Raw genomic sequence first — 12,294 nt, 5'->3', positions numbered from 1 at the left:
ATTATTAGACTGTGTTGAGTTATTAGACTGTGTTATTATTAGACTGTATTATTATTAGACTGTGTTGAGTCTTCCATGCTGTGCGTGGGCTTTCTCCAGTTGCAGCGAGAGGGGGCCACTCTTCATTGTGGTGTGCAGGCTTCTCATTATGGTGACCTATCTTGTGGCAGAGCACGGGCTCTAGGTGCGCGGGCTTCAGTAGTTGTGGCATGCAGGCTCAGTAGTGTGGCTCGCAGGCTCCAGAGTACAGGCTCACTAGTTGTGGTACACGAGCTTAGCTGCTCTGTGGCATGTGGAATCTTCCTGGACCAGGGCTCAAACCCACGTCCCCTGCATTGGCAGGCAGATTCTCAGCCACTGCGCCACCAGGGAAGCCCCACAACACTTATAATTTAAAAAAATGTGTATGCTCAAAACAAACTAACAAAGATCACTACTATAAGGTCACACCCCAGAAGTGGCTAAAATTCCTTCTGTTGGGCTTGTAAATTGCCCAGAACAAAGGTGGCAATAGGAAATAGAAAATGGAGTTACTATTCTTGCATTAATTACTATTATTAAGGCACAATTTCTTTAATTGTTTTGATCAAATAATAGACACCATTTTTTTTTTTTTTTTTGCGGTATGCGGGCCTCTCCCGTTGTGGAGCACAGGCTCCGGACACGCAGGCCCAGCGGCCATAGCTCACAGGCCCAGCCGCTCCACGGCATGTGGGATCTTCCCGGACCGGCGCACGAACCCGTGTTCCCTGCATTGGCAGGCGGACTCTCAACCACTGCGCCACGAGGGAAGCCCCAATAGACACCTTTTTTAAAAGTGTAGTTTATTTATAATATTACATCAGTTTCAGGTGTACAACATAGTGATTCAATATTTTTATAGATTATACTCCATTTAAAGTTATTATAAAATATTGGCTATATTCCCTGTGCAGTATAATATATCCTTGTATCATATTTATTTTATACATAGTAGTTTGTACCTCTTAGTCCCCTACTCTTACCTTGTTCCTCCTCCATCCCCCTCCCCACTGTTTACCACTAGTTTGTTCTCTACATCTGTGTGTCTGTTTTCTATTTTGTTATAGTCATTCATTTGTATCATTTTTTAGATTCCACATATAAGTAATAACATACAGTCTTTCTCTGTCTGAGTTATTTTACTAAGGATAATGTCCTCCAAGTCCATCCATGTTGTTGCAAATGGCAAAATTTTCATTCTTCTTTATGGCTGAGTAATATTCCATTATATACTATATCTTCTTTATCCAGTCTTCTGTTGATGGACACTTAGGTTGCTTCATATCTTGGCTATTATAAATAATGCTGCTATGAACATTGGGGTGCATGTATCTCTTCAAATTAGTGTTTTTATTTTCTCTGGATATATACTCAAGAGTGGAATTGCTGGGAATTCCCTGGCAGTCCAGTGGTTAGGACTCTGTGCTTCCACTGCAGGGGGCACGGGTTCGATCCCTGGTCAGGGAACAAAGATCTTGCATGGCGTGGCAGAAAAAGAGTGGAATTGCTGGTTCATATGGTAGTTCTATGTTTACTTTTTTGAAGAACCTCCATACTGCTTTCCATAGTGGCTGCACTAATCTACATTCCCACCAGCAGGGTAAGTAGGGTTCCCTTTTCTCCACATCCTCACTGACCTTTGTTATTTGTGGTCTTTTTGACACCAGCCATTCTTCAGGTGTGAGGTGATATCTCATTGTGGTTTTGGTTTCATTTCCCTGATGATTAGCAGTGTTGAGCATCTTTTCATGTACATGTTGACTATAAGAAGACTAGCCAACATGCACAAGAAGATATAGAAGACTATATCTTCTTTGGAAAAATGTCTATTCAGGTCTCTTGCTCATTTTTTAATTGGGTTGTTTGTTCTGATATTGAGTTGTTTGAGCTGCTTATGTAATTTGGATATTAACTCTTTGTCAGTCATATCATTTGCAAATATATTTTTCCCATTCAGTAGGTTTTTTTAAAAATCAGTTGTATTTCTTTTTTTTTTTTTAAGTTAATTAATTAATTTATTTTTGGCTGCATTGGGTCTCCATAGCTGCGCACGGGCTTTCTCTAGTTGCAGCGAGCGGGGGCTACTCTCCATTGCGGTGTGCAGGCTTCTCACTGCAGTGGCTTCTCTTGCTGCGGAGCATGGGCTCTAGGCGTGTGGGCTCAGTACTTGTGGCATGCGGGCTCAGTAGTTGTGGCTTATGGGCTCTAGAGCGGAGGCTCAGTAGTTGTGGCACACGGGCTTAGATGCTGTGTGGCATGTGGGATCTTCCTGGACCAGGGTTCAAACCCATGTCCCCTGCATTGGCAGGTGGATTCTTAACCATTGCGCTACCAGGGAAGTCTCGTTTTTTTTGTTTTGTTGATAGTTTCCTTTGCTGTGCAAAAGCTTTCAAGTTTAATCAGGTCCCATTTGTTTATTTTGGCTTTTGTTTCCTTTGTCTGAGGAGACAAATCTAAAAAAGTAATTGCTGTGACTTATGTCAAAGAATGTTCTGCCTATGTTTCTTTTTTTATATATTATTTTTAAAAATATCTTTATTGGATTATAATTGCTTTACGATGTTGTGTTAGTTTCTGTTGTACAACAAAGTGAATCAGCTGTAAGTGTACACATATTCCCATATCCCCTCCCTCTTGAGGCTTCCTCCCATCCTCCCTATCCCACCCCTCTAGGTCACCACAAAGCATCGACTGATCTCCCTGTGCTGTGGAGCAGCTTCCCACTAGTCATCCATTTTACATTTGGTAGTGTATGTATGTCAGTGCTACTCTCTCACTTTGTCCCAGTTTCCCCTTCCCGCTCTGTGTCCTCAAGTCTGTTCTCTACATCTGCGTCTTTACTCCTGCCCTGCCACTAGGTTCATCAGTACCGGTTTTTTAGATTCCATATATGTGCGTTAGCATACAGTATTTGTTTTTCTCTTTCTGACTTACTTCACTTTGTATGGTAGACTCTGGGTCCATCCACCTCATTACAAATAACTCAATTTCATTCCTTTTTATGGCTGAGTAATATTCCATTGTATATAAATGCCACACCTTCTTTATCCATTCATCTGTCGATGGATGTTTAGGTTGCTTCCATGTCTTGGCAATTGTAAATAGAGCTGCAATGAACATTGTGGTACATGACTCTTTTTGAATTATGGTTTTCTCAGGGTATTTGCCCAGGAGTGGGATTGCTGGGTCATATGGTAGTTCTATTTTTAGTTTTTTATAAAACCTCCATACTGTTCTCCACAGTGGCTGTATCCATTTACATTCCCACCAACAGTGCAGGAGGGTTCCCTTTTCTCCACCCCCTCTTCAGCATTTATTGTTTGTAGATTTTTTGATGATGGCCATTCTGACTGGTGTGAGGTGATACCTCATTGTGGTTTTTTGTTTTTTTTTTTTTGCCATACGCAGTCCTCTCACTGTAGTGGCCTCTCCCATTGCGGAGCACAGGCTCCGGATGCGCAGGCTCAGTGGCCATGGCTCGTGGGCCCAGCCACTTCGCAGCATGTGGGATCTTCCGAGACCAGGGATCGAACCCATGTCCCCTGCATTGGCAGGCAGATTCTTATCCACTGCGCCACCAGGGAAGCCCCTGTTGGAAGGTTTTTAATCACAGTCTCAATTTCAGTGCTTGTGATTGGTCTGTTCATGTTTTCTGTTTCTTCCTGGTTCAGTCTTGGAAGGTTGTACTTTTCTAAGAATTTGTCCATTTCTTCCAGGATGTCCATTTTATTGGCATATAATTGCTTGTAGTAGTCTTTCATGATCCTTTGTATTTCTGCCGTGTCATTTGTTATTTTTCATTTCTAATTCTGTTGATTTGAGTCTTCTCCCTATTTTTCCTGATGAGTCTGGCTAATGGTTTATCAATTTTGTTTATCTTCTCAAAGAACCAGCTTTTAGTTTTATTGATCTTTGCTATTGTTTCCCTCATTTCATTTTCATTTATTTCTTATCTGATCTTTATGATTTTTTTCCTTCTGCTAACTTCGGAGGGTTTTTGTTCTTCTTTCTCTAATTGCTTTAGTTGTAAGCTTAGGTTGTTTATTTGAGACGTTTCTTGTTTCTTGAGGTAGGATTGTATTGCTATAAACTTCCCTCTTAGAACTGCTTTTGCTGCAGCCCATAGGCTTTGGGTTGTTTTGTTTTCATTGTCATTTGTTTGTAGGTATTTTTTGATTTCCTCTTTGATTTCTTCAGTGATCTCTTGGTTGCTTAGTAGCATATTGTTTAATCTCCATGTGTTTGTATTTTTTACAGGTTTTTTTCCTGTAATTGATATCTAGTCTCATAGCATTGTGGTTGGAAAAGATGCTTGATACGATTTCAGTTTTCTTAAATTTACCGAGGCTTGATTTGTGACCCAAGATGTGATCTGTCCTGGAGAATGTTATGTGTGCCCTTGAGAAGAAAGTGTATTCTGTTGTTTTTGGATGGAATGTCCTATAAATATCAATTAAGTCCATCTGGTCTATTGTGTCATTTAAAGCTTGTGTTTCCTTATTTATTTTCTGTTTGGATTATCTGTCCTTTGGTGTAAGTGGGGTGTTAAAGTCACCTACTATTATTGTGTTGCTGTTGAGTTCCCCTTTTATGGCTGTTAGCATTTGCCTTATTTATTGATGTGCTCCTGTGTTGGGTTCATAGATATTTACAATTGTTATATCTTCTTTTTGGAGTAATCCCTTGATGATTATATAGTGTCCTTCCTTGTCTCTTGTAATAGTCTTTATTTTAAAGTCTATTTTGTCTTATATGAGTATTGCTACTCCAGCTTTCTTTTGATTTCCATTTGCATGCAATATCTTTCTCCATCCCCTCACTTTCGGTCTGTATGTGTCCCTAGGTCTGAAGTGGGTCTCTTGTAGACAGCACATATATGGGTCTTGTTTTTGTATCCATTCAGCCTGTCTATGTCTTTTGGTTGGAGCATTTAATCCATTTACATTTAAGCCAGTTATCGATATGTATGTTCCTATTACCATTTTCTTAACTGTTTGGGTTTGTTATTGTAGGTCTTTTCCTTCTCTTGTGTTTCCTGCCTAGAGAAGTTCCTTTAGCATTTGTTGTAAAGCTGGTTTGGTGGTGCTGAATTCTCTCAACTCTTGCTTCTCTGTAAAGCTTTTGATTTCTCCGTCAAATCTGAATGAGATCCTTGCTGGGTAGAGTAATCTTGGTTGTGGGTTTTGCCCTTTCATCACTTTAAATATATCTTGCCACTCCCTTCTGGCCTGTAGAGTTTCTGCTGAAAGATCAGCTGTTAACCTTATGGGGATTCCCTTGTATGTTATTTGTTGCTTTTCCCTTGCTGCTTTTAATATTTTTTCTTTGTGTTTTTAGTTTTTGATAGTTTGATTAATATGTGTCTTGGCGTGTTTCTCCTTGGCTTTAATCTTTGTGGGACTCTGTGCTTCCTGGACTTGATTGGCTATTTCCTTTCCCATGTTGGGGAAGTTTTTAACCATAATCTCTTAAAATATTTTCTCAGACCCTTTCTTTTTTTCTTCTTTTTCTGGGATGCTTATAATTCGAATGTTGGTGCACTTAATGTTGTCCCAGAGGTCTCTGAGACTGGCCTCCATTCTTTTCATTATTTCTTTATTCTGCTGTGCAGCAGTTATTTCCACCATTCTATCTTCCAGCTCACATATCCGTTCTTCTGCCTCAGTTATTTTGCTGTTGATTCCTTCTGCAGTATTTTTAATTTCAGTTATTGTGTTGTTCATGACTGTTTGTTTGCTCTTTAGTTCTTTTAGGTCCTTGTTAAAGGTTTCTTGTATTTTCTCCATTCTATTTCCAAGATTTTGGATCATCTTTACTATCATTACTCTGAATTCTTTTTCAGGTAGTTTGCCTATTTCCCCCTCATTTATTTGATCCTGTGGGTTTTTATCTTGCTTCTTTGTCTGTACGATATTTCTCTGTCTTCTCATTTTGTCCAATTTACAGTATTTGATGTCTCCTTTCCCTAGGGTGCAGGGTTGTAGTTCCTCTTGCTCCTGTTCTCTGCCCCCGGTTGTGGGGTTGGTCCAGTGTCTTGTGTAGGCCTCCTAATGGGAGGGCCTGGTGCCTGCGTTCTGGTGGGTGGAGCTGAGTCTTTTCCCTCTGCTGCGTAGGGCCGTGTCAGGTGGTGTGTTTTGGGGTGTCTGTGAGCTTAGTATGACTTTAGGTAGTCTCTGTGCTAATGGGTGGGTTTTTGTTCCTGTCTTGTTTGTTGTTTGGTGTGATGCATCCAGCACTGGGAGCAGCTGGTAGTTGGGTGGAGCCAGGTCTTGGATTCATATAGAGACCTCCGTGAGAGCTCTCGGGAGCTCTCAGCGATTAATCTCCCCTGGGGCCAGGAATTCTCTACTGGTCCAGCATCCTGGACTTGGTGCTCCCACTCCAGAATCCCAGGCCCGACTTGTGGTTGAAGGACCAAGACCCCGCAAGTCGCTCATCCCAGCAATAAAGGGGATTAAAAAATAGACTAACAAAACCCCAGACAAATGGTAAACAGTAAAATCAAACAAACAGAAACAAGGAAACAGACACAAAAGAAACCAGAACAGAACTAAATAAATCAAATAGCAAGGTAACAACCAGACAAACAAAAGAACCCAAGAACGAAATCAAACAATTAAGAAGAAAGCTGACAGAAGCCCCGAAACAAAACCAAAGCAGATCACCAACCGAAGAACGAAGCAAAGAAACGAAACAAACCGACAAACAGTGATATAAAAAAAGAAGAGAGAGAAAGGGGAAAGAAGACAGAACAAAGAAAAGCAGCGTAGAAACAGAAATATAAAACAATAAAATAGAAAATACATTAAAGAAAAAGACAAAACCCTGGAGAAATGGTAAAAACAAAATCAAACAAAAGCAGAAACTCTCATGTAAAAGAAACAAAAACAGAGCCCAATAAAACAAAAAGCAGGAGAACCAGACAAAGAGAAGAACTCAAAAATGAAATCAAACAATTAGGATTAAAACTAGCAAAAACACGTGATCTAAAAACAAAACCAAAGCAGTGTGCCAGCTGAGGAGTAAAGCAAGGAAACAGAACAAACCGATAAAAGCGATTAAAAAATAATAATAATGAAAGAAAATAAAAAGGGAAAAAACACAGGACGACAGAAAAACAAAGTAGAAATGAAAAGATTCAAAAAAGAAAAAGAAAATGAGGAAGGAAAAAATAAGGGGAAAAACACAGAACAGCAGAAGAGCAAAGTAAAAATAAAATTGGATAAAAAATAAACAATAAAAATATGTAATAAAACATGGAGATCCCAAAAGACTGAAAAAAAACTAAAGCAACAACAAACAAAAAAAGAAAAGAAAAAGAAACCAAAAAAAAAGCTAGAACCAACAACAGAATGAATCAAAACATAATAAAATTAATAGTAATAATTATGTTTCCCTGGGGTCTCTGCTGTAAGTGTCCTTGCACATGCCATGAGCCACAGCCCACCTCTGCCTCCCCAAGAGGCTCCTCTGCCTCTGGGCTGGTCTCTGGACCTGCTGTGGGCCCTGTGAGCACCACTCAGACTCTGATCTGGCCCAGTTCCTGTGTGTGCTTGCCCCCAAAGTCCACAGCTGCCAGAGCTAGACCGTTTTCATTTGTGGGAAACACTCATTGTCTACTCAGATATTCCATAGATGCAGGGTCTACCTAGCTGATCCTGGGGATTTAATCTGCAGCTTGTATGCTGATGGAAAGATTTTCAATCTTCTTCCTTAGTTACCCCGTCCCTGGGGTTCAGCTTTGGTTTTATCCCCACCTCTGTGTGTGGTCCACCCACAGGAGTCTGGTCCTGAGGCTGCCTTGGAGCTCTTGGGTCTGCCCCTGTGAGGATGGGGTACAGAGGTGGTCTGACTGCTTGGATCGCAGGAGCCCGGACCGTGCCAAATGCACAGGGAAGCCGGCGGCCAGGAGCGCAAGAGATGTGGCCCTAGTGAGGGCCTTTTCTGGCGCCCAGCATAAGGCACGTGAAGGCCAGCCCGGCAGTAGGCGTGTGAGGGCCAGCCCTGAGCGGGCTGCTTTTATTGTCGTTGGCAGGCGCCGGGCCGTGTGGGGAGAGAGAGGTTACAGTAGTGGCTCCTCCCCATGCATGTGACTCAGCAGTAGCGCCTGCTTTCATGGCAGTCCAGTCTTCCTGCATAGGCATTTCCTGCTGCAGATTTCCTCCCTCTCGTCCCCTCAGTTCATCTTCCCACATCCAGCAGCGGTTCTCACTCTGGGCCCGTTCTCCAATCCCCATGCACCAGCTCCCAGCCCCCTTGCACACCTGTGAACACACGTCCCAGTCTGGGGCACGCAGGCCCGTGGTATGGACCATCTGTGTATTTCTCACTCTGTCCCGTCTGCCACAGATTGGCCACTTCACCCTCTTCCAACAGCCTCAAATGCTTCCCTTCTGTCCCAATCGATTTTCCCGTCGGAGAGGGGGTTTCCCCGAATTCAGGACTATCTCCTCTGCTTCAGCTCCTCCTCCCCAGAGTGCAGGTCTCCATCCACTTCCTCTCCTTCTCCTTCTCCCTTCTTTTTTTTCCATCCTGCCCAGTTATGCAGGGATCTTTATAGTCCTTTCTGGCGTCCAAGGTCTTCTGCTAGTTTTCAGCCAGTGTTCTGTGAGAATTGTTGTATTTATAGATGTATTCCTCATGTATCCGTGGAGAGAGATGAACTCCACGTCCATAAAACTAGGAGTTTTATGGTTTCCTGTCTTACATTTAGGTCTTTAATCCATTTTGAGTTTATTTTTGTTATGTGATGTGAGAAAATGTTCTAATTTCATTCTTTTACATGTACCTGTCTGGTGTCATTCTCCTGTGTGGTTCAGTTTCTCAGAAACTACTGGAGGGTCTACGTTCTAGAGGGTCTGCTGTAGATGTTTGGGAGAGTAGTCACAGGCTTCCCCGAGTCAGGCATGAGGACCCCAGAATGTCTTAATTGCTCCTTATACAGACCTTAAATTAGTCCCTTTGTTTTCAACCCTGTGCACCACCCTCCAAAGTGCTTGGTTCCTGCAGTCCCTGAACCTTTCCTGGGTTTTGCATTGTGAATATCTTGCTTCTGATCAGTATCAGGCACTTAGGATTCAGTTTCCTCTAATCTGTTAAAGTGGTTACTACTCCTTCATCCACTTCCATCTTCTGACAATTTGTTCACATCTCTTAGTGTTATTTCCTCTTCCATCTTCTTGTGCTTTTATGTATTTTAGTTAGTGGGGTTTTTGAAGGGGAGGCTTTTCATTTCGCTATAGATAACTAAATGTCAAATTTTAGTATTTTAATTTTCTCAAAATTGGGCTCCCACTCCCTTATGGGACTCCGATAATTATTTTTCCTTTTAAAGGGGGATCAGTACATCACACAAATTTGAGAAGCAATGGATTTGGATGTCTGACATTGGTAGTGATCGAGCTGGTTCATCACCTCCTCTTCTTGCTCTTCATTTGCAGTGAGTGCCAGGAAAGACCTACCTATTACTGTCCGAGGCTAAATTGAATTCTTCAGGCATCTTGCTTCTAGCTTAGTCCTAAAGTGGTATACTCATGCACTACGTCCATGAATTTCTAAGCACCTCTAGTGGGTAGGTGGTAGATGTTAACCGTTACATGGATGAACTTAGTCCCCTGTTTTATAAGTTGTTGAGCAAACAACTGGAATATAATTGCCATAGCCTGAGGCTCCTGATTAGTTCTCAGTTTATTTTTTGTATTTATTGTTTCAGAGTAATTACTCCAGAGATTATTGAGTGAGAGTATGGAATCCTTCACTAAAAGTCTTTGAAATTTGAGTGCAACCACCTGAATAAGATATTAGGAAGGAAGGAAACTCATGCTGAGTGTGGCACTGGGCTGGGCATTACCGAGAGAAGAGAGCCATGGGCTGGAGAACCTGGGGTCCTACTTGGTTTCTCTTCTCCCTGTGGTGTTTCTCTATTTGTTGTTGTTGTTGCTGGGAGAGAAGTAGACCTTAGGGTGATTTTTGTGTTCAACAGAAAGCTCTCATCAGAGGAGCTAGAGCGAAAACGGCAAGAGATGATGGAAAACGCCAAGTGGCGGGAGGAAGAGAGGCTGAACATCCTCAAGAGGCACGCTAAGGACGATGAACGGGAGCAGAGGCTGGAAAAGCTAGACTCCCGGGATGGGAAGTTTATCCAGTGAGTGCATCATTTTCCTGCCTATCAGCTTTTGTGGCGATGGTCCCAAGGAGGCAGTTGGGCAACTGGTTCATTCATTGTGTTCCCAGTGTTTCTGTGTCGGTGCGGAGCTCAGCCCCCAGACACCATTGTTACTACTCCCAGCTTCTGGCCAGACAGTGGGACGTTTTTCATCTGAGGGGAGGAGAAGTGAGTTGGTATTTTCACTGAATCTCCTTGGCCTTCTCCTAAGAATTCATGGCTCAGGAAGCCTTTTTCAAATGAAGCTTGAACTTACTTTCCAAAACAGATACATTTCCCTTATAAATTTATAAAAAATTGAGTTCCAGATGGAGTCACTCGAAAGTTATCTACATGGGCTTAAGAGAGCTTGTGCTTCTGCAGCTCTTTATGGCTAGCAACCTGTCTCTTCTTACTCTGCCAGATAGTTGACCAGTTGATAAATGCATGTTACTTAACTTTCACCTGTCTTCTCTTCCCAGCCGCATGAAGCTAGAGAGTGCATCTACCTCCTCTCTGGAAGATCGGGTGAAGCGGAATATCTACTCTCTACAGAGAACCTCAGTAGCTCTGGAGAAGAACTTTATGAAAAGATGAAAGCCATCCCCTCTCTTGCTGGTTTTCCTGAAATTTCCAGGGAGGCTGCTGATCCCTTAAAAATTCTCTTTATAAGAGTTCAAATGGCTTCTTCCACAGATGTCAAACCACCACTGTTCAAAGTGACTCTCCTCCATGGATTCCAAAAACAGCCCACTTCTTTTGAGAACTAGTGTGACTTGCTCTATGGGACCCTCAGTAACTTGCTGGGTGCAGAGCAGGTCTTAACTGTTGTTAAATGGGTGGGCACTGGAACATCAAGGTGTGAGCACTCATCTTGCTCTGGAAGGAGGCTCCCTTATGCCTCTTCCCTCCACCTGTGTGAACAAACCTATTCTGCCACCTCAGAATAGACTGGACCTTTCAGAAACCTCTCTCCCCAGAGTCACCCAGATAGTTTGTGCTTACCAGGGTAAACGAACATTTACTTGAGTTAGTAGATAATGTGACAGATGATGTCAGATTAGGGCAGGGCCAAGGGAGTGATAAAGAATCTGGAAGGGAAAACAATGCAAAAAAACCCCTAAATGAACTGTTGAACTATTTGGACTATCTTTCAAACTGTAAAGTGTATTGTGTATATGTAGAAATGTGTAATTTTTACATGCTTTAAAAAAAAGTAGTTAGCTTTGTTAGAATATCTTGTTTGGTAAGTGACTTTACTATGTAATAGAACCACATTGTATCTTGTTATCCAGTAACACAGTAAGGCAGGTCAGCTTTTCTTTCCTCTTGGAATCTGGCTGGTTGTGGAGGGGCCTGGGTTTATTGATAGGATCTAGGGTATCTCTCCATTTACACTGCTTACAGTCTCTGATGTGGGCAGTGCAGTGTTGAAGTCAAATGATTTTAGTAGTCAGGACCGAACTACCAGTATGCTCCCTGGCTCTTAAAAGAAAATATAATGGAAGCTGTGTATTTCATGGCTTCCCTTTTATCATGTAGTAATCTTATTACAATTCTAGATTTTCAGGAGTTGTTTGCTATTATTTTTTAGTCAGGTATTAAACAAAACAAAACAAAACAAAAAACCCAGACTCGTGGGATCCATCTCCTTGTCTTTACCCCTTTCCCTTCTCTTTTATCAGAAGCCCTCATTTGACCCAGGAAGTCCTAGGCACTCTTGACCCACACATTAGCTGGGCCAGTTCCTTGTTCTGCTAATTCCTAACTCTGCTTAAAATGAATTTGGATTTATATTCTTGAGCACTTATGATGCCAGACACTGTTACGCTTAAAACCCAGTCTTTCCCCAGAGAGAAAGTAACATACACTTGTTATGCATTTAATCACCTTATCCTGCTTCCCTATACTAGGGTTAATTATGTCTTTTATTTTATTAATCGGTAATAAAGGCTACATTTATTTTTGTAACTGTCCAAAAAGCCACCTGTGCTGAGTAACGAATTCCCATACAGAACAATATTGATCCGCAATTTGTGTCCAGTATAAAATGGAGAGCCTTAGTCTGAGAGGAATTATGTAACAAACCGTGGACAGTTTACTCAAAGATTTCATCGAGTGAGCCAGAG

At 41.9% G+C, this 12,294-nt stretch overlaps 1 protein-coding gene across 2 annotated transcripts in view; it reads left to right on the top strand.

Annotated features, from left to right (window-relative positions):
• Positions 1-12,136, top strand: part of CWC25 (CWC25 spliceosome associated protein) — a 30,869-nt gene extending 18,733 nt beyond the window's left edge. Inside the window, exons 9-11 of one of the 2 annotated variants that reach the window (XM_027094713.1) lie at positions 9,356-9,460; positions 10,004-10,165; positions 10,648-12,136. In XM_027094713.1, coding sequence (XP_026950514.1) covers positions 9,356-9,460; positions 10,004-10,165; positions 10,648-10,762 — 382 coding nt within the window. In that variant the 3' untranslated portion in view covers positions 10,763-12,136. The remainder of the gene's footprint in view (positions 1-9,355; positions 9,461-10,003; positions 10,166-10,647) is intronic. The other variant, XM_027094714.1, reaches the window with a different exon arrangement.
• Positions 12,137-12,294: the final 158 nt, after the last annotated feature.

The sequence above is a fragment of the Aethalodelphis obliquidens genome, unplaced genomic scaffold (assembly GCF_003676395.1).
Source record: "Aethalodelphis obliquidens isolate GAN/ISIS:26980383/991018 unplaced genomic scaffold, ASM367639v1 scaffold89, whole genome shotgun sequence".
In the NCBI taxonomy this organism is placed as follows: Eukaryota; Metazoa; Chordata; class Mammalia; order Artiodactyla; family Delphinidae; genus Aethalodelphis; species Aethalodelphis obliquidens.
This window is presented reverse-complemented; position numbering and strand designations above follow the sequence as displayed.